The sequence below is a fragment of the Ambystoma mexicanum genome, chromosome 12, assembly GCF_040938575.1.
Source record: "Ambystoma mexicanum isolate Mex_15411 chromosome 12, UKY_AmexF1_1, whole genome shotgun sequence".
Taxonomy (NCBI): domain Eukaryota; kingdom Metazoa; phylum Chordata; class Amphibia; order Caudata; family Ambystomatidae; genus Ambystoma; species Ambystoma mexicanum.
Window position 1 is genome coordinate 892469171 of NC_090936.1, and position 22935 is coordinate 892492105.

General features: G+C 50.2%; 1 protein-coding gene across 2 annotated transcripts in view; it reads right to left on the bottom strand.

Annotated features, from left to right (window-relative positions):
* Positions 1-22935, bottom strand: part of BLTP3B (bridge-like lipid transfer protein family member 3B) — a 2399137-nt gene that overhangs the window by 1119345 nt on the left and 1256857 nt on the right. For both annotated transcript variants that reach the window (XM_069629381.1, XM_069629382.1), the window contains exon 11: positions 21126-21244. In XM_069629381.1, coding sequence (XP_069485482.1) covers positions 21126-21244 — 119 coding nt within the window. The remainder of the gene's footprint in view (positions 1-21125; positions 21245-22935) is intronic.

Consider the following 22935-nt stretch of genomic DNA (forward strand, 5'->3'; position numbering starts at 1 on the left):
GTACCCCGGGGCCATCCCATAGCCCTCTAAGGCCGCGGTCAGCCAGGGCCATCTAACTGAGTCGAAGGCCTTAACCGCGTCTAATGAGGCTATAGCTATTTCTCCTGGGTCTACTTTTGTTTGGTCAATGATATGGTGCAACCGCCTGAGGTTATCAGTTATGTTCCTGCCCGGGACGTAGCCCGTTTGGTCTGTGTGCATCAGTTTACCAATAACGGCCTTTAGCCTGTTCGCTAGCACAGCAGTAAGGATTTTACTGTCCTGGTTAAGCATTGAAAGGGGTTTGTACGACCCACAGTTCGTGCTGGGCTTGCCAGGCTTCAGAAGTGGAATGATCACCGCCTCCCGCAGGGACTCTGGTGGTCTGCCTTGCTCGTACGACTTATTCAGCATGGCCAGCACCGGGGGGGGGGGGGGGGCAGCTCCTGTTTGTAAGATTTTTACAATTCACTCGGCAGCCCGTCCGACCCAGGGGCTTTACAGGTGGGCAAATGCTGGACTACCAGCTCGAGTTCTTCTATTGTAATAGGGGAGTCTAGGTCGGCACGTTCTGCATCATCTAGGGTGGGGAGGTCTATGTCCTCCAGCGTCTCCTTGATTGCATGGTCTCTCGGGCCACCTGAGTCCTCGTAGAGGTGTTTGTAATATTTCAAGAAATCTACGTTCACCTCCTCCTGGGTATTCCGGGTCTGCCCTCCATCCCCTTCAATTTCCCTGATCACCGATCGCGGCTTCTCGTTCTTGTATAGCCAGGCCAGCAGCCTGCCCGGCTTATCTCCTCCCGCATGCTGTCTTTCCACGTATTTCTTGTAGCTTATATTGCATAGCCTGTCCCAGCATTCCCCGCTAGCTTGCTGAAGCTGCCTCATCTTATCTCTGTCCTCATTAGAGGTGCCCCCTCTGCGTGCCATCTCCTCCAGCTCTTCTTCAATTCCCCTCAACTCCTGCTCTAAGCCCCCCTGGAGTCCCCTGGATTTCGATATGGCGACCCCCCCGCATGACCACCTTAAACGCCTCCCACACGGTTCTCATGGAGCTAACGCTGCCAGTATTGATCTCAAAATATTCGGTGATCGCCTCTCTTAAGTCCTCCCGGAATCCTGGGTCCTGCAGGGCCTCGGCCCTGAGTCTCCAGGTGGGGATCCGCGCCCTTGGGGGCTGGTGTCGCCACTCCAGGACCAGGGAGGAGTGGTCCGAGAGCACCCTGGCTTTGTATTCCGCGCCTTCAATCTCTTCTGCCAGCCCCGTGGAGGTGAACACTTAGTCCAACCTCGTGTGAAGGTCATGCGGTGCCGTATAGTGCGAGTATTGCCGGTTTACAGGGTGCAGCAGCCTCCAGACGTCAGTCAAGTCAAAGTCTCTCAGGAGGGCCTGTAGCACCCGCGCTGCTGGGGTGGGTTTATCTATTTTGCCATCCGATCTGTCCACCCTAGGGTTAAGTACACAGTTGAAATCTCCGCCCCATAGGATCCCGCCACCCAGCAGGGGGATAATTTTGCTATACAGCGTCCTATAGTAGGCCGCTGTATCCTGGTTAGGGGCGTACAGGTTCACAATGCACACTTCCCGGTTTTCTAGCATCCCTTTAATAACAAGCAGTCTGCCGTCCGGGTCCACCACAGCCTGGAGCAGCTGAAATGGTACCTGCGGTGCCACCCAAGTGATAACCCCTCTAGCGTATGCTGAGTACGTGGCTCCCCCCATGCACCCCTTCCATTTCTTCTTGACCACCTCTAGTTTCTCCCTAGTGAGGTGGGTCTCCTGTAACAACGCTATATCAATCCTCATCCTTTTCAGATACATCATCACCCTGTTTCGTTTCAAATAGCTGTTTAGGCCCCTGACGTTCCAGGTGACCACTCTAAGGCACCCTGATGCCATAACTGCAGTGTCCCACCTTCCTCCTCCACCTATTATCCCGCCTATAAAGATACACGTTTTGGCTTGTTACCCCTTCCCTCCCATCCAACCCCCCCCCCCCCACTTCCCAACTCCAAATTACCCAACTTCAAACCACTGCACACCCCCACAGGGGCGTCCTCAGGAGTGTGAAAAAACAAGGTTCTTCCCTTGTGGAATACGTTCAGTTTAGCTGGATAGAGCAGCATGTACTTGTGGCTGGCTTCCCGCAATCTCCTTTTCACCGACCCAAAGTTCATACGGCTACGCTGTACCTGCAAGGTATAATCCGGGTATGCCGTTATGAGCACAGCCCCCTCTGTATCGTGCCTCCCTTCCGAAAGTGCTCAAGGATTTTTTCCCTGTCTCGGTAATTTAAAATCTTAGCGATCCCCGGTCTGGGGGGATTCCCCGGCGCCGGCTTCCTCATCAGGACCCTGTGCGCCCTCTCTACGGCGAACCCCTGGCATAGGGCTCCCCCGGGTATCTCCTGCAATAGCATGGATTCGATGAATTCGGTGGGGTTAGTTCCTTCAGCACCTTCCGGCAATCCGACAATGCGAATGTTGTTTCTTCGGGCGCGTCCCTCCGCCTCCTCTGCTCTGTTCTCCAGGTTGCCCACACGTTGCGCTAGGGCGTGAAGTTCTGAGTGATGAGCCGGGCAGGCCGCCGTGTTCGGGGCCACCTTTTTTTCTAGGGTCACCGTGTGCTCAGCCAGTGACCTTACATCTTGCCGGAGAAGGTTCACGTCCTCCTGCACTGCTCCTACCTTGAGCTCAAATGCAGCTTTCAGTTCGTCTATTGCTAGGCCCAATTTGGTATCCAAGGCCACCTTCAGGTCTGCGATTGCCTCTAGTACCTCCTGGTTGCTCATGGGGCCGGGGTCCTCGTTGGCGGTCTTTTCTGTCTTCCTGGCCCCTTCTGTGCTTGATGGCGTCCTGGCAAAGTCATCTAGTGTGGGCTGCTTGACCCTTTGTCTGAGGGGTTTATTAGACATCTTGGTGCGTCGGGGGCAAGCAGGCCAAAACCACAGCGTGCAGTCCTCTTTTCAGGCGTACTAAGTTCCCCAAAGTGTCAGGGCCAGGACTGGCCGTATCCTGGGTATCACGGTAATTTATCTCACTACAAGAGTGGACTGTGTCCTCCCACGCACACCTGTACTTGCACCTTCCTTCACAAGGCCCAGGCTCCTGCCCCGACCTGTCCCCCAGTGCCAGTGCGGTCCACCTGGCCCGTGTAATGCCTTCTCGTGAGTCTTTCAGGTGCCCCAAAATCCTCCACACTGGGACCGTGTCGTGATGGCCCGTAGATCTGCTTCATTTACATGCCTACTTATATGGGGGCTCTGGCCTCAAGTGGCCACGTCTCGCATGTCTGTCCAAGTAGTGCGCTCCGGTGCTGCTCGGTACCTTGCTCGCAGCTTCGCCGGCCTCGGTGCGCTCCACGTTCGCCCCCTGGTCCAGGCTCTCAGGCTTCCTCTCTCCTGCCCGAGCCCGCGCCTGTGGCTGCCCTGCCAATAAGTCGTGTCCCGCTGGGGGTCTTAACACACCCCAATGTCTGAGTTCGGGTGCACGCCCCACTTGAGCCGGGTGCCGCACAGGGTCAGGCGCCTCCTGCAGGGCGCTTCCGCTGTCCGCAAAATCTCGTGGGGGACCCCTCTCCAGGTCCTCTAGCAGTTGTTGGCCCGTTTCCAGGAGTGTCGGGCCGGGCGAGGCCAGTACTAGCCCCTGTGCGCTCAGCTCACTGCAGAGCCCGCTGCAGCTGCGCAAGGGATGCTCCGGTGCTTCCCACCAGCTGCTGAGTTTCAGTGCGGGCCAGCGCCCTATCCTCTCTTCAGTCCCCTCAGGCCCGGGCCCAGTGGGGGTCGCCCCTCTCCTGGGGATCTCGATTTGACAGCAGGACCCCAGGCGCACAACGCCAGCCGGTCCGCTCACCTCGCCCGCACCCAGAGGCACACACAGCAGCTTGGTACGGGGGCCCTTGCCCCTCCCGCATCCGCTGAGGACAACGGAGTCTGGCTCCCAGCCCTGCCGGCCTGCCCATCGGCTGGGTCCGCTAGCAAGCCTCCAGGCTAGGCATCATTCGTAGCATGCTGCAGTGGCAGGCATTAGCCCGCCGCTCCAGCGAGCGCTCCTGGTACGGCGTTGTGGTCAGTTTATGACCCTTTGTTCTGATCCGCCATCTTGCCCGCGTCCAAGCCGTGGGCACCCTGCTGTTTCTTTCTCAGCCGAAGCTTCCCGCACCGGCACCTAATCAGGCCCCTCCAGCTCTCGGAACGTGCCTCAGATATTCATGCACATATGGCTGTGTTGCCGGCATGCAAGGTCTGCTAGAAACTTCAATTTCTGTAAAGATCAATGTCGGATCACGGGAGCTCCTCACGGATGCGTCCTCCTACGCTGCCATTTAGCCACGCCCCCCAGGAGGGGTTGCCTGCTCAGATCTGGGCAAGGGATCCTGACGAGCGGAGGCCCCGAGACCCTAATGAGGGGGCCACGATAGCGGAGCTGGATCCCAATCATGAGTCTCAGGAGGCGCCTGTTACCCGTTCCATGCTTAAGACTCTCCTTGGAGAGATGATAGAGAAAATCACAGAAGCTGGGCAGAAGCAAATGGATGCGTTGAGGGAAGACCTGGCCGAAGGCTTGCAAGAGATCAAAAGAGATCTCAATAAAATTGAAGAGAGGGTGGATACGAATGAGAGGGCCATACAGGAGCTGGATGAAGATGCGCGGAAAGTGGACATACTTCTGGAAACCCTGGCCACAGCCACGCATAATCTAGAGCCGAGGGCCGAAGATCTGGAGAACAGGTCCAGAAGGTCCAATGTACGTGTTAAGTCTTTGCCAGAAGCTGTTCTTGATAAAGACTTGGCTGAAACAATGAGGGCAATTTTTGGAGACCTATTAGATGAAGAACAGAACAGCGATCTCAAGTTCGACAGGATCCACAGAGTGGGGCCGAAACGACAGGAACCGGGAGCGAGACCACGGGACGTCCTTGTGGCATTCCATAGCTTCTCACAGAAAGAGAGGGTCCGGCAAGCAGGCAGAAAGGCGGGCCAAATCTCCCATAATGGTGTAGAAATCCAGCTTGTTCAGGACCTGTCCCAAACCACACTGAATAGGAGAAGGCGCATGGCCCCAATACTGGGTCACCTAAGGGAAAAACAAGTCAGATACAGATGGCTCCATCCATTTGCCCTCAGTTTCATATGGCATGGGAAAAATCATAGAATTATGACATGCAAGCAGGGCTTAGCCCTGTTTGGCCTGGAAGACAATACGATGCGGTTGCGCGAGTCCTCGATTGGTCGAGTGCCCCCTCGGAAGCCTTGGGAATGGACAGAAGCGGTTTCGAAGAAAGCGAGGAAGGAACGAAAACAGCTATCCGGCAGGCCCCGAGCCCAGGCCTCGGCGCCAGAACAGGGAGATCATCCTGAAAGGAGGGACACAAGCTGTTTAACGAGCACGACCCAAGTCTTGTTTTATATCCCTGGGGAGGGTGTATACTTGCAGAAAATGTTGTGCTTATAAGAATAGAAGAGGTGGAGCCGTAGCAAGGGCGGGAAGCAAGGGCGAGGAGATGGTAACCCGGCTTCTTGGAATGGGAATGGGAGTTCCTGCGTAGAGACACACCGGGTTATTAGGATCTGGCTCTCTGGCTTTCCAACCGAGAGGGACTAGGTGCCAGCTGGATCCACCCAGTGGGGGGATGGGGGTTGAGGGGATGGAATGGGAAGGGTTGGGGAGGGTAGGTTGATCCAGATGCTAGGGGCTAATGAAAGGGTTTCAGAACCTAAAGTCTTGTCCAACCTATTAGAAATGCAGATTCTCGCCTTTGTCTGTGCTGAGGGTACACCTAAAATGATCCACCCAATGGCCCCGTATGGATCAAATTAAGGTATTGACCTTAAATGTCAATGGTTTAAATTCCCCGCTCAAGAGGAAAAAAGTCGAGGGATTCCTCCGCAGGGAAAGCCCGCTCATAGCCACACTCCAAAAGACTCATATTCAGACTAAGGATATACACAGAATCAAAATCTGGGGGTGTAAGAGGCTGATCCAGGCCACCCAACCTAGTAAGAAAGGGGGAGTAATAATAGCTGTGAGGGACGGGCTAGATATGGAACTCAAAGCAACACAAGCAGATGCACAAGGACGCTATCTGGCGGTTCGGTTGGAGGGCAGGGGGTGAGCTTTTCACAATTTCAACAATATATGCACCTAATAATGGTCAAGACTCCTTTATTCAGAAGTCCCTGACCCGACTAGGTAATTTTGCCAAGGGTAGCATCATTTTAATGGAGGGACTTCAACATGGCATGGAATCCCGCGACAGACAGGACTAAGGCCACATGGGGGCAGCAGGGGGGCCCTTCGGGAGACCTCAAGAGGAAAATGGGTGAATTAGCTCCAATAGATGCTTGAGGGAAACCAAAGGGAGTGCTCCAGGTTACACATTTTACTCATTTGTGCATAAATCCCATTCCCGCATAGATTACATATGGATGTCCTCCCCTTTATTGGGCTCCTTAACGGATAATACTCTAGGGACTATGTCAATCTCGGATCACACACACCAATAACCCTGGTTATTGCTAGATCAAGCGGACCAATAGGCCTGTGGAGATGGCGATACCCACGCCAGTGTTCCGCGATGTAGTACTGGTCAAGGAAATAGAACAAGAGCTCGAGGATTTTGTAGCCTGTAACAGCTGGGAAGACATCCCCCCAGGTATGGTGGGATGCCCTTAAGGCCACAATACGGGGCAAGATTATCGCGGTTAAGGCTCAGAGGGAACGTGAGCTAAGGCTTGAGGAGGAGAACCTGGGGCATAAGCTCAAAGAGGCAATGAAGCAACTGGCTGTGAAACTTACGAGAGCAGCTGAGAGAGAGGTCTGTTCCATTAAGGGACAAATCAATCTTATTCAGACACGGGCAGCGGAACGTAATCTCCTAAACTTGCGCCAAAAATATTATGTTAAGGCCAACAGATCAGATCGCCTTCTAGCGAAAATGTTAAGAAAGGGAAAAAATAACAAAAAGGAAGAAAATGAGAATCAGGGGAGAGGGAGGCCAGGCCTATACACAAACCCACGAGATACAAAGTGAGTTTTGCAGATTCTACACCAAAATGTACACCTCTGGGAACCCGGACCCGGCAATGCAAAAGGCCTACTTAGATCAAATAACACTTGTGGCGATATCAAACGAGGACAGGGACAGACTAGAGGAAGACATAACGACAGACGAGGCCAGGAAAGCTATTGCCTCCTTAGCAATGAATAAGGCTCTCGGGCCTGACGGCTTCGTGGCCGAATTCTATAAATTGCGTAAAGAGTTCTTAATCCCGCATCTGACAAGGCTGTTTAACCAGATAGGGGCCGCCAAGGTCCTACCCAGATCTATGGAAGAAGCCAAGGTCAACCTGATTCACAAGGAGGGGAAGGATTCAGAGTTGTGTGGCTCCTATCGCCCGATCGCGTTAATAAATGTGGATACTAAGATACACACTAAGGTACTTGGGGCTAGGCTAGACTCGATCATGCCCAAAATAGTAAGATCCGATCAGGCGGGATTCATTAAGGGCAGGCAAACCGCAGATAACCTGCAGAGGATATCCCACATGATTGAAAAAACACAGCAGAAGCTGGTCCCCGGCTTCCTCCTTGCAATAGACGCAGAAAAGGCCTTTGATCGGGTGGAGTGGAGCTTCCTCTTTGCCACGATGGAAAAGATGGGATTTGGACCCAAATATTTAGACAGGATTAAGGCCAACTATCCAGCCCAGATCCTTCGATTGCTAGTTAATGGTCAGGTTTCCGAACCGGTTATTGTAGAACGGGGCACCAAACAGGGGTGCCCTCTTTCCCCGCTGCTTTATGCCTTGCACCTTGAACCTTTTTTGTCAGCGGTGAGAGGATCTGCCTAGATATCGGGCATCCCATTCGGGGGTCAGGAGCATAAAGTGGCCGCTTTTGCAGACAATTTTTTCTCACTGACATGCCCCGACCAGGCCCTGCGGGGGGTAAGCGAGGAACTTGCCCAGTTCGGACAAGTAGCCGGACTGAGAGTGAATGCCAATAAGTCGGAAATACTTGGCCTCAACCTTCCCATACCCATTGTACAACAAATCAGGATGATGTATGAATTTAGATGGGCAAGGGATAGCATCAAATATCTGGGAGTGCACTTAACCACAACTATAGAGGGAATATATCACGCAAATTATCCGCCGCTTCTGGAAAAGATTAAATCAAAGCTAATAGATTGAGGGCCGCTCTCAATCTCGTGGCTGGGACGGGTGATGTCTTAAAAATGGCAGTATTGCCACAGTTGTTCTACTTATTTGCAGCTTTGCCGGTAGGCATCCCCCGGGCCTTCTTCAGGTCCCTACGGAAGGAGACCAGCCCCTTCATTTGGAATCATAAACAGCCGAGAATCTCTGCAGCCCTCATGGGTACTCTGACCTCTCGTGGGGGTGCCAGACTTTAGGAACTATGATATAGCGGCGCAAATTAGGATACTTAGAGATTGGCAGAGGGATGACAGGAATAAACCCTGGAGGCCGATGGATAGGGCGGTGGTGGCGGGACATTTAGAGGGAATCCTGTGGAAACCACGGGAAGATAGAACTCCCCAAATGTATGCCAGTAAAATGACCTCGACATTGGGGCAAGCGTGGGACACTGCAGTGAAGGAGGCTCAGATCACCACATTCCCGTCCCCATATGCACCACTATGGGGAAATCCTCAATTTACCCCGGGCACTGACACACTAGCATTTGGGAAATGGTACCACAGCGGTTGCAGGATGGTGAGGGATATGTTCCTTGACGGAAAAGTCAAAGATTTCGAACGATGCAAACTGGATTTTGGCTTAGATGAGAGACAAAGGTATGGATATATGCAACTGCGCCATTGGTTGTCACATCCGACTCTGAAAGCTGCAGGATCGCACCCCTTTTTGAAAAATACTTAGATACCAACTCCGGTGACAAAGGGCTGATGACCAATATTTATAAGCATGTCAAGGAGGGGGAAGCTATCCCCATCAGACCCTACATGAGAAAGTGGGAATTGGATTTGGGTAAAGACATAGGGGAACAAGAGTGGCAGAGACTGTGGAGCCAGATTCCTAAACTTACTAGATCGTTACAGGTCCGTGAGACCTGGTTAAAGTTCATGTTTCAGTGGCATTTGACCCCGGTTCAACTGCATAGGAGATTCCCGAATTACTCCCAACTGTGCTGGAGAGACTGTGGTGGAGTGGGCACTTGGGCCCACATTTGGTGGCAATGTCCGAAGCTGGATGCATTTTGGGGCTATATACATCAAGCCACGATGCAGACACTGGGGCAGGTGGGGGGAGAAAATTAAGGGTCTGGATATCCTTTGTATGTATGAGACATTGGTGGATATTCCTACGACTTCTCTTCGTAAAATATATGTATTAATGATGATGTCGGCAGTAATGGTGATAGCTCATAGGTGGAAAACAAAAACTCCCCTTCAAGAACACGAGTGGGTTGCCAAAATATGGTCCGTAATATCTGTGGAACGGCTCACGCACTCAATACAGGGAGCTCAGATGAAGTTCACAACAGACTGGTCCACCCTGCTTGCATTTCTGGGTAGTGACGTAAACAGGAGATGGTGTCCCAAAGCAATGACCCTGTTGGGCATTATTGACTCGCAAGAAGACTCTGACCCATGAAAGGGATGTCATGGGGAGTTCCAGATCCCCCACTGGATAACGTAATGACCGCAGCAAAGTAACTTGAGCTCACATCTGACAACATGCAGCGAGAGGAAAGCTGAATGTCCGGCTTCTGGATCGGGGTCGAGGAGGGTGGGGGGGAGAGTGTGGGGATGTTTATTTCTTTCTTGTTGATTGCATGGTTTATAATAGAAAATGCCAATAAACACAAGTAAAAAAAATAAAACCTTACAGCAATCATATTTTGGGTTTGCTTAAGTCACCCCAGCCTGAGTGGGGATGGTTGTTTGCCAGAGTGGTGGACGTGGATCTCGAGCCTGCAGGCTAGTGGCTACTAGACGCAAGCTGCTCCTCCTCATTGAGGATGCCACTGAGGCAGAAACACAGGGTTGCTTGTGAATGGGGTGAGACAAGTTGGGGCTGAAATGCATCTTTTAGGTCAGTGTAATTACCATTTGTGAGATAATCTCATTCTTCTTGAGAAATGAAATACATATTAGAACCAATGCTCCAGATAATATTTGGAAGTGGGAGTATTTTACAGCCTATTTTTTTTAAGTTGGTAGTAAAATGATTTTTTAGTGAGTAAAAATGTACGATCAATTCCAAATGTGAGTATTTTAAAAGCTAGTAAAAACACATGTTTTAACTGGAAAACGGCAATGTTTTGTAATAGTTTCTTTGCACTTTATTATTCATGCCCATTAAAAGACATGTTTACTTCTTCCGATCAGGCAATAATAGCACTTTCTTTGTATGGTGCTATGCGCACTGCTGGTACAAACATATTTATGGAGCTCTGTGGATTAATGTGTGGTACAATGCTCTACGTGTGATTCCTATTTTTTGTTGGGAGAAGCTTTACTCCCTATTTTTATTTTTTGTGAGTATTTGGAGTAAAAGTGGCCAATACACCCCTTGTCTCTAAGGCTGATTAGAACCCTTTTGAAAGTGTAATCTGTTGTTGCAAAAAACAGACATAATTGACTTACTTTTACAACACTTGTATGGCATGCCAGAATTTTAACTTTTTTTGAGGTGAGTGAGCACTACCAATGTTAGTAAATTATTCTTTTCATATTTCATGCCAGAATTTAAAATCATTTACGATTTATTTTCTTAATAATGATCCATCTAATTACCATTAGTGAGAGACATAAGTGACTTTTATTACAACACTTGCGGGTCGACGTCTTGCTATTTGGCTGATTAGAACTCCACATTTCTAGACCTCCTACTTCTCTAACAGTTATATAAAACTCCTAAAAAGGTTGTACGACATACATTACTCACTGTAATCATATTTTTGGTGCTTGTATCTGCTTAGACTCACGTGCTGTGAATATATTCCGACATCTAGTGGTAATCGCAGAGTATTGCATCTTTCTTTCAAAAATCGAAAAGGGACGACAACATGGGCGTGACTAACCCTATCTCTAACGGGACATGTAGAGTACCGCAAATCCTTCATGTGTCGTGGTGCCACCGGTTGTTTTTGTTCTGCCTTGAGGTAGCCTTATAGAATGCGTGAGTGATTACAGAATAAAGGAAGGTTTAAGATGTCTATGTTCCTTCAACTCCTAGAGGGGAGGAAGGGTGGGCACATGTGACTCTAAGCAGATAGAAGCAGAATCTAAGCAGATTAGTCTTCTGATGCTTGTGAATCTGCTTAGAATCACATACCGTGTATAGACTAGCGAGCAGTACCAGGAGATGGTGGTGGGATGTGTGAAGGACCAGTAGCCAAGAGATGTCTTAGCACCGCCTGTCCCACCTGAGAATCAGGCTTGGAGTGTGTGTCTAAGAAGTAATGTTTAGGGAAAGTGTGAACAGAACTCCAGGTAACTGCTTTGCAAATAGAATCAAGAAGAACATTTGCAATAAAGGCTATAGTAGCTCCTGTGCCTCAAGTAGAATGTGCTCTAGGGGTAAAGGGTAAATCTCTTTAAGCAAGAGAGTAACAGTGTGATGCATTTAACAATCCATTTAGATATGGCCGATTTAGAAACCAAGTCCCCTTCTCTACCAGCGGCAACAAAGACAAAGAATTGGTCTGACTTTCTTAATGGTTTTATTTTATCAAGTTAATACACCACTACTCTCCTAACATCTAGTGTATGGAGGCTTCTTTCAGCTGAGTCAGTGGGATGCTGAAAACAAGTGGAAGTTCGATGGATTCGTTCACATGGAATGTAGAAATTAATTTAGGCGCAAAGTGTGGGTGTGTGCATAGGGGTAACAAATGGGTCTTGAACTGAGAGCCTAAAGTTTACTTACGCTCCAGACAGAGGTAATCGCCACTAGAAAAGCAGTCTTATAGGTGAGAGCCTTAAGACTAGCTTTATGCATTGGCTCAAAAGGAGGTCCTATTAGTCTTCCAAGAACAACATTCAAGTCCCATCTGGGACTTTTCCTGGCAAAATATTATTTAAGATAATGGATAAACACACTTGTGTGCTATTCTGCGATAGCCATGTTATACCATTTCACATGAAGGTTATTATACCATTAAAGAATCAGTAACATGACACCCTTAGTAAGACGTAGTCTTTTTTTGTAATTAATTTTTATTGACATTTTACAAGAGATAGAGATCAAATACAACAAGGAAACCAATCAACGTCAAATAACCAAGAACAAGTAATGTAGCAAGAAAAGAAAATACCCACCCTCCCCCCAACACCCCCCCCAGTGTCTCAGAAGCATTAGTGACGAAGCCATATCGTCATTGCAGAGGAGTAAAGACCAGGTAAAATAGGATTCTAAAATCTTATCCAAGTTCAGGCAAAGCTCCCTTTAGTCTAGTCCATTCCTAAATCAGTGTCCTCTTGAGGGAGTATGATGCCAAGTAGTTCCATGCTTTTGGGGCACCAGGCTCTATGTGCTCCCTCTTTCAAAAAGTTCAACAAGGGAGCCCAGCCAGACAGAAATTTCCTATGCTGACCCTGTAAGGAGTGCGAGAGCCATTCCATGGCCACGACCGACCACAATCTTGCCACCCATTCGTGCTCACAGGGGGCTCCTTTGACCTCCACCTGCACGCCAGTGCCATTGCTGCAGCCATCATCATAGTGACGTACACTATACGACCCGACTTCATGGGGATATCCAGCTGGCTCCGATTGAGGCCCAGCATGGCGAGACCTCTGTTACCACTCAACGTGATCCCCAGTACCCGTTCAATGGCCGATGGATAATACCCCAAAAAGCGACCAACCTTGGGCATTCCCACCAAATGTGGGCCCAAGAGCCCCGTTCCCCACAGTTCCTCCAACACAGCGGCGATGTGCGCTCATACATTTTGTTAAGTCTGACTGGAGTTAAGTGCCACTGATGGATTAGATTCATCCACATCTCCTGGTTCTGGATAGATCTAGTTCGTTTCGGGATCTGTTTCCACAGTTCCTGCCATTCTCCCTTGTCTATTACAGCGCCCATGGCCCCCTCCCATTTCTCCAGATATGCTCTACGTGGAATGCCCTCTCCCATTTTAATAACCTTGTAGATGGATGCTATGAGGCCCGTGTCTCCCTCATGTGTATCTAGATACTTCTCAAACAGAGTCAAGGGACGTGTGCCTGCCCGTTTCTGGTCTGGGTGGGACAACCAATGCCTCAGTTGCATATATCCATATCTGTGGGTTTCTCTCAGCCCGAACTCAGTCTTACACTGCTCGAAGTCCTTTAACTTATCCCCCTCAAACATGTCCCGAATCATCCGGCACCCCCCTAGGTACCAGTCATCGAATGCTGAGGCTTTATAACCCGGTGAGAATTGCAGAGTATCATAAAGTGGTGTATAGGGGGAGGAGAAGGTAGTTATGTGTGCCCTCTCCATTGCTGCATCCCAAGCCTCCCCTACAGTCAAAGTGATTCGGCTCCTATACATCTGAGGAGGTCTATCCGTTTTCGGGAGCCAAAGCGCTCCCTCCAGATTTCCAGCCACCACCGCCCTGTCAATAGGCCTCCACGGCTTGCCCCGGTCGTCCCTCTGCCAATCTCGAAGAACCCTCACCTGAGCCACCAGGTAGTAAGCTCTAAAGTCGGGTTTCCCAAGGCCCCCTCGACTGGCAAGAGTCCTCATGAGAGCTGCAGCCACCCTGGGTCTTTTGCGGCACCAAAGAAATGGGTTAGTAAGAGTATGAAGGGTTCTGAAGAAGGAGTCGGGCACCGCCACCGGAAGAGCAGCAAAAAAATATAGCAAACTCGGCAGCACCGCCAGTTTAAGAACATTAATACGCCCCATCCACGAGATGTACAATGGGCCCCAGTCAATCAGCTTGGACTTAATTCTCTCCAACAATGGGAGGTAGTTCGCTCGATAGAGCTCCTCCACCGTTTTGGTAAGATAGATCCCTAGGTATCTAAGCCCTCCGCATGACCACCTGAAAGCGTAATCCTGCTTAATACTTTGCTCTACAACTGACGGCAGGTTCAGGCCTAGGATCTCCGACTTATTGGTATTCACCTTTAGTCCCGCTACTCGCCCAAAGCGATCCACCTCCTCTTGCAACGCTGCTAGTGATGTCACAGGGTCAGTCAGTGTGAGCAACATATCGTCTGCAAACGCGGCTACCCTATGGGTTCGCCTACCAAACACCATGCCCTTTATCCCCTCGTCCTCTCTTATCGCCTCTAAAAAAGGTTCCAAATGAAGTGCATAGAGTAACAGAGACAGAGGACAGCCCTGCTTTGTGCCCCTCTCAATTTGCACCGGTTCTGAAATCCGCCCATTGATCACTAACCGAAGGGATGGACTTCGATAGGCAGCTTTTACTCGAGCCACAAATTTAGGCCCAAACGCCATTTTAACCATAGTGGCGAACAGGAAGCCCCACTCCACGCGGTCAAAAGCCTTTTCGGCATCAACCGCTAAAAGAAGGCCTGGGATCCCCCTAATCTGAGATTTCTCAACCAAGTGGAACACACTCTGCACATTATCAGCGGTCTGACGCCCCTTTATAAAGCCCGCCTGATCGTTTCGTATCAGTTTGGGCATGAGGGAAACTAACCGGGACGCCAGGAGCTTCGTGTAGATCTTTGCGTATACATTTATAAGTGCAATCGGTCGGTAAAATCCATACTCCTCTGGATCCTTGCCCTGCTTATATATCAGTGTTACTTTGGCCTCGTCCATAGATCTAGGGAAGACACCGCACGAGCCAACGCAGTTGAAAAGCCTAGTTAGGTGAGGGATTAGAATCTCTTTATGATTCTTAAAGAACTCGACCATGAAACCATCAGGGCCCGGGGCTTTATTTGGAGAGAGGTCAGAGATCGCTTTCCTGACTTCGTCAGTAGTCATTTCCCCCTCAAGCTGTTCCCGCTCATCCCTCGAGAGGACCGGGAGATCAACTCTATCCAGGTAGGCCTGTTGCAGTGTGGGATCAGGAGTACCTGACATATATAAGGTAGCGTAGAACTGCTGGAACTCCCTCTCTATTGCTTCGTTATCCTCAAGTCACTGGCCCCCCCCTCCCCCTTTATAGCTAAGATCGTCTTGCGCTGTTCGTTCTTACGTAACATTTGCGCTAGCAGCCTATCAGCCCTATTGGCTTTAATGTAGTGCATCTGTCGCAGGCGTAATAAGCTACGTTCGGCCGCTCTAGTTTGGATAAGATTCAATTGCCCTCTTAATGTACGAACTTCTTTAGCGGCGGCCGGTGTGTGCTTAGTGGCCAGCCTTGCCATTGCCTCCTTAAGTCTCTCGCCCACATTCTCTTCCTCACTCCTTAACTCCCTCTCTCTCCTGGCTTTAATTGCCAGAATTTTCCCCCTTATCGTGGCCTTGAGTGCATCCCACCATACTTGTGGAGAAGTATCCTCCCAGGCATTCTTTTCCACATACTCCTCCAGCTCCCGATCTACTTCCCTGACCAGGACCGGATCCTTAAACAGTGCCGAGGGGTAGCGCCATCTCCACAGACCAGGAGGTTCCCGCGGTCTACGGAGGATTAATGTCATAGGGGCGTGATCCGATATCGCTATGGGGCCGAGAGAGAGCTCAGCGATAAGTCCCAGGAGAAGGGCTGAGGTCCAGATATAGTCGATACGAGAGTGGGTTCTATGTACATATGAGTAAAATGTGTATCTCCTGTCCACCCCCTGTGTTTCCCTCCACCCATCAACTAAGGCCAAATCCTGGAATTTCTTTTTAAGATCCCCAGAGGGCCCGCCCGCCATACTCCATACTTCTCTGCTTCTATCCCTGGACGGATCCCAAGCCATGTTAAAGTCTCCAGTTAAGACTATACGCCCCTTGGCGAAGTCTCTTAAACGGGTAAGAGACCGCTGGAGAAAGGCATCTTGTCCAGTATTGTGTGCATACAACGTGGCAACGGTATATACCTCTCCTCTGCCCTCCCATCAGCAACGCCAGGAACCTCCCCTGATTATCTTTCTGTATAGATTTGATCGACAGGTCCAGCCCATCCCTCAGGGCAAGAATCACCCGTCCCTTCTTACATGACTGCGTATCCTGGTGGAGCCGGCCATAACCCCAAACCCTGACCCTCCAATGATCTCGTGTCTGGATGTGGGTTTCTTGCAAGGCAACTATGTGTGGATTCTCCTTTCGTATGTAGAGTTCTACCTTTCTCCTTTTAACTGGAGAATTGAGCCCATTCACATTTAACGATATATCTTCAGCTGGTCCATACTAAGTAGAGATACTGCACAGAAGAACGAGGCCCAGCACACTGTGCTCCTCATGCTTAGTGGTACCCGGCCTCTTGTTTAGGGTCTGTAGGTTAACCTGCTCGCTCTTCCTCTTTGCTCCTGAGAAACCACCCCCCTAACCCCTTCCCCAAAGCCCAAACCACCCCCTGGGCGGGCCCAGCTGGCAACATGCCCCCCTCATCACCAAAAGACGAGAGCTGAGCCCCAAAAGTAACCCAGTGTTCCCCAACGCAGGATATCCCAATCCCATTCCAAGACATGCTTCCCCCTCCCTACCCTGTCTTGAACCCTTATAACTGCATTGGCTATCAAATAGCCGAAACCAAAATTATGCTGCAGGTGCCCTCCCCGGACTTACTCTGCTGGGCCTCTATGGCTGCAAAACCCCAGCTCCACCCAGGGTATCGGCAGAGGCAGACTGAGTGTGCGGGCGGCTCCCCCCGGTGAGCCGTGATCCGCCATCCGGGCAGAACATTTCCTTGACCTTTTCCGTTTGACCGTAGCCCACTCCGAAGGCTTGTCCGGTCTGTCACGACCGGGAGGGTCTCCTTGGTCTGCCAATGAATGATCCTCAATACCCAGTAATTCCATGCCTTGGTCACAGGTCGTGATTCTGCGTTGCTGACCTTCCCACACAAAGACTAGTGCAAAAGGATGGAGCCACCTGTACCTGACCTGTTTCTCACGTAAAAATTTCAAAACTGGCCGCATCCGCCTCCTTTTGTTGAGGGTTATTTGGGATAGGTCTTGAAACAAGAAGAGCTCACCACCGTTGTAATATACATGCCCGGCTTCCCTTGCTTTCCCAAGGATCCTTTCTTTTGTCGCAAAGCTGTGGAAAGCCGCAAGAACATCCCTAGGCCTAGCACCTGGCTCCGAGCGGGGTCGGGCCCACCCGGTGAATCCTGTCGAGCTGAAAGTCTGCAGCCGTGTCCTTGAAAACTGGCGTAAGGGTTTGCGCCAGATCCTGATTCTGCACGGATTCTGGCAGTGCCTTGATCCGTATGTTGACTCTCCTGGAGCGATTTTCTAGATCCTCCACTTGAATCTCCAAGTTCTGGGTAGCCTGCGCCAATGTTTCCAGAAGGTTCTCCGCCTTGCGCGCATCCTCCGTCAGCTCTTGAACGGCCCGTTTGTTGGTATCTACACGCTCTTCGACATTGCGGACATCCCGCTTTATATCTATTAGCCCCTCTGCCAAATCCTCCCTCAGAGTATCCATCTGTTTTTGGCTCGCCAATGTAATTTTATCCACCATTTCTCCGAGGAGCTGCCGAAGGGCTGAGTATGTAACATGCCCAACTTGACGGTCAGAGGGAGATACCTCACTTTGACCATCCTCACCATCCTCTGCTGGGTGTTCTTGCCAATGGTCGGTTTCCTGGTCGTGATCTTTGGCCCAGAGTTTGGCCAAGGAGGTCTCTCCCAATGCTCTTGGAAGCTGAGGGGTGTCCCGGAGTCTATTCCTGGACATGGTGGGCCAGTAGACTTAGCTTTCACCTCGGAGAACTCGGGATCCCGCTCCACCACCCGACGACCAAGAAAGCAGGAGGTCCGTCAGTCGGTCTCCTCTACTATGCTAAGTCCATGCAAGTCCTCGCGAGTGGGCCACCAGCGTACCCCTTCACCTGAAGGACGTCATGTTTCTTCACCAGGCTGCAGACCTCCAGCTCGCGCTCTCCAGCTCTCCGCTGGTATCAATGCGCTCTCCAGCAGCTCCCCAGGCCAGAGGGCCCTCCACTGTCCGAGTCCGGACAAGCCACAGACCCCTCACTTCAGCCCAGCGACTTCTTACCCCGAAGTGTCAAAGCGTCACCTGGGGCTCCTTCCCCATCCCCCGGCAGACGCCCAGCCAGACCGTGCAGCTGGCCCACCGAAGTTACAAGGTCCACAATGTCCAAATATCCAGCCAGAGTTCACTCAGGGTGTCCCAGGAGAGGATCGCCGTCCGCCGCAGCCAAACGCTGGAATGAAGCGGCAATAAAGCAGAGTCGGGAGCCGTATCAATGAGAGTTACTCAGCTCATTGTAGCTCAGCAGTCTTCCATCCCACGTCTCTCCGAGCCTCCAGCAGTGTGTGGTGTCTCCGCACCGGCTCAGCTCCTCCTCTCCACCGAGCCGAAGCGCCCCACTTGCAACCCCCGGCCCACGGAGCACTGCAAACCCCCCGGGCAGAGAGTCTCCACGGCCGATTATCCAAGGGCCGCACCAGCCCGTCACCCAGGGGAACCAGACGCCGTCGGGGCAAGCGGCCGGTGCCGCCGAGTGCACCTCAGTTAGCGGGGCCGACTCCTCCTCCACCGCCCACCGCGGAGAGATTAGGCACGATGGACACCTCCAGTCGGGCTCTCCACTACCCTCCAACTGCACCGGCCGGCAGGATCTGCAATCTGCGCCCCCTCGGCCCGCAGGGTTGGCGCACTGAAGCTCAGGAGCCACTCCGGGCAGCTCCAACGCGGGCAGCGGCAGTCGCCCCGAGAGCTCCCCCACCAGCAATGGCCGCAGTTCCCGCCACCGACGCCTGATTGCGGGCACAATTGTTCACCGCCCCTCTTACTGTCGGTTCACACCTCTTCCACACTGGATCTGTCTCCCCGCTGTTTTATCTGATATGTGAGCGCCAAGGAGGGCTATTTACTCGCTATCAGCCGTTTCGGGCAGCTTACAGGACAGGAGCTCCGGGAATATGGTGTTCAGAGGACGGCGGCCATCTTGGAATCCCAAGACATTGTTTTTAACATAAGGCAGTTCCATATATGCGGAATAACAAAGTTACTCACCATAGTGACTACCTTACTCCTAGTCCATAGTCCTCTTTCCTCCATACTTGTGGGGCATTCCGTCCTTTGGGATGGTACCGGAGCACTTTTGTAAAAAGAATTAAAAAAAAAAAGCATCAAAACTTGTTTTGTGCTTCTTTTCATTTTAGCGGGCTGTGACCCGCCCTCCTGAGCTCCACCCGCGCATTGCCCTTCAGTCCTTTTCTCAGTGTGGTCGGGACTGGACACACTTGCATCATTGGGAGTTTTTTTGTTTTTACTCCTGTTGTCCTTCCTTCATGCTCCGGTTCCACGGTCGTCTAGTCCTCAGTCTATGCCGGAGCATCTGGGATTCGTGTCCTGTTCTTCATGCGAACGTCGTTTCGCAGCGGCGGATCCTCATCCTGTTTCTGGATTGTCTAGGCCCAGAACATCGCTGGGACTCGTTTCTTTATTGCAACTCCCTGTGCATCCGGCACTCCAGCGTAGTCTTCTTCGGTGGGAGGTGGTTTTTCAACACGTTTCTTCACTGCATTTACAGTTCATCGACGAGAAGAAGAAACCCCCGATAAGTTCCTTACATTTTAGGGCACCCCCGGCCTGGGGACTCCTTCCGGGGTCTTCTGGGGCCTTGAGGGGCTTGCGTAGCTCTTCTACCAGGGACATCCCTGAGGTGTCCAGCAAGGCAGTTCCATATATGCGGAAAACGTGTCTTCAAAAGGGAGTTCACCCTAGGAATGGGAGTTCTTCTCCCCTAAGGGGGAGTCACTCCCAGTGAGGTCCCACATGCCCAAACCTTAGGCAGGGTCTTGGATAGCAGGGTCACCTCCCTAGCTTCACAGGGGGTGGCTCCACCTTGGGAGAAGGGATGAATACTCCTTATTGGTCACATTCCCCAAGCTTAGGCATTCTGCTCTTGTACATATGAAGGAGTTGTTACAACAGTAAGCAAGCAGAGAGCAGCATCACATCCATAAGAATTGGGCATGAAGGGGTGGAACCATAAGACAGATCAATTATATATTTTTTTTTAAAAAAAGGTTTGTTGTAGCATCTGCAGTCAGAAAAATATGCAACAGGATGGGGGCAAGATTAATACAGATGGGAGTAACAGGTTCATTGGCGATGTGGCCATGATGGAAAGGGAAATGGGAACAAGATCCAGTGGATGTAGGCAGTCCCAATCCCCACCCTGCTTTGACAAAACAATCATCAATCAGTCCCCCGGCCGGTGCAAGATATGTCCAAGCAACTCAAATTGAACCAAAGTGAGTCAAGCTCTACCCACACAGTCCAGTTATATCCTGTGAATAGTCTGTGTTTCCTCAGTCCGTATCCGCCAGGTGTCTCGCCTTCCTACACGAGTGGCACTCAAATGTCCATCGAAGCTCAAGGCTGATAGGACCTATCTGAATAACAGAATAGCTACATAACTGTGCCGGCATTTTGCCTGATGTGTTACATGTTCTTGAGCGTTGCGTGGCATACTCGGAGCTGGGTATGTTCACCATCCCACAGATGCCATGTAGTAGGCACTGCAGTGAGCTGGCTGCAATTTAAACAGCTTTGTCTTTAATCCAAAATGGTGTGGTAATGCAAATGTTTTGTAGTCTCTGTCCTGGATCTATGTTTCATTATACTATCCCTACATCCACTGGTTTTCTCTCATTCAGTGATCATCCTTCTATTGTACAAGGCACCTAACACAGCATTGTGCACTATTTCTGTTTCAAATACCATCCCTAATGTTCAATAAATACAACTATGAAAATGTAAAGCTTTCCAAAAAATGTAAGCCATTTTCACCTCAAAGGAAGTGGCTTTAATGTGTCAATCGTCCCGTTGAGCACCCTGAATTCCCCACAACAGTAGAAAAAGTTTTCTTCTAACTTGTTAATGTTCTGTTCAGGCAAACAAAAAGCCAGCAAAACCTTAAATAAATCATTTGTGGCGAGTGGTAAATAAGGTCCTGCGTTACCAGCTAAAGAACATTGTTGTAATATTTGGCAAAAAAAAAATTATAATTAATATATTCAAAATAGCTTGAATGTGTTATTTACAAATGTACCTGAAAAATAGTGAAATCTGCAAGCTGAACCACAACAGAACTTGACATTAGCTTTGCCTTTGGCTGCTGAGGCGGTGGAAGGAAGGATCCTGAAATTGTTGTGGATATTTTTTCTTTACCTGTAGAAAACAAGATGAAAAAATCTCTTATGGTCAATGACTATAAATCTATCATTATGAGCATTTTGAGTCAAATGTACGTATAGAACTATAGAAGAATAGTAAAAAAATAAAAAAGTCCCACACCCTGACATTGTTAGAGGCACTAACACTGGCTTTCTGATAATCGATTATAGGTCACGCATTTCACTCAAACTACCAGATTTTTTAGGTATCCAGTGATTTTACCGAAAATACAGCAGTGTTAAGTTTCAGTGAAAGCCAAAATACCAAAAAATACAGAAAATGTTAAATATATATATGGTAGTGTGGTAAGAGGTTAAAATGAATGGGGTGGGGTTAAAAGGATAGAAAAACTGGGGGGTTGTGGGTACCCCCCCAAATAAAATTAACTATCAGTATTTTGACCACTATGAAATTTACCACTCTGTTTTTACCTTCAGTAAAAGCACATATAACCATGTTTGTTTGCAATGGAGCGCAACCTGTACACCTAAAATATGAAAAACCACATGAAAAAATGTATCTGAGCTATATATTGCCCAATAGAGGTAACAGCATTTCAGAGCAACATTTGTACTTATTGCTCCTTATCGGCCTCCACACCAACACATCTCGGGACTATTTTGGCATTACATTATCTCTGATATATGCCTAAAACAACCTTCTGAAACACTGCTTACACAGTAGGCGGGTGCTCGTCATTCAATGGGCTTCAAGCAGCAGCATGGCCAAACAACAGATGCAGTCTGAAGTGGAGGAGAGTGAGATGTAGATGTCCTTTCAAGCACACAGGCATGGAAGTGCCTGCTGTTCTCTAACATTGGCGGAAACGAGGTTCCACGCATGCATGTTTTACCAGTAATAGATTAGCAACCAGGCTTTGAGCCGGGTTAAACTCTCAGTCAACTAGGCTCCCGTTTTCATGCAATCCACAAAGGTTATTTTGTCAGCCAGGGTGATATGATATGATATATGATAAGGCATTTGTAACGCGCCTATACACAAGTGTTTCAAGGCGCGACGAGGCAGGGGGGGGGACAAGGGGAGACAGACAACGATTTTACTAGGCCAGGTGTCATTCAGATCGCGCAAGTGCAAGGGTAGAGGGGAAGGGAAAAGTGCATGGGGGAAAGGGAGAGGGGAAAGTGCAGTACAGGGTTATAAGCATACAGCATACAGGATAAATAACAAGGGCCAGCTGGTGGCAAGTGCGAGGTAAGTGCAGACAAGTGCTGGGAAGGGGGGCTGTATGGATACAGACACAGTCCCGTAGTGCAGGGGTTGCCGTGGAGGCAGTGCAGGGGAGAGTGGCTGGGCCGAGAACGGTGAATGGCCCAGTTGCAGATTCAGTGCAGTTTCAGTAGTATTAGCAGGGGAGAGGGGGAGAGAAAGCGGAGGCAAAGAGGAAGGTTTTGAGGTGCTTCCGGAACCGGAGGTGGTTCTCCTCAAGTTTCAGGGAGGTAGGAAGGCTGTTCCAGAGGGAGGCCCCTGCAGTGGAAAGAGATCTGCCCCCAACTCGTTGTTTGGAGAAGCGGCTGACCCTGAGGGAGTTGGAGGCGGATGAGCGAAGAGCTCGAGAAGGAAGATATTTAGGAAGAGAGAGTTGAAGGTATTTTGGCCCAAGGCCCCAGACGGCCTTGTGGACAATGCAGAGGGTTTTGAACTTGATCCTCGCAGTCACTGGGAGC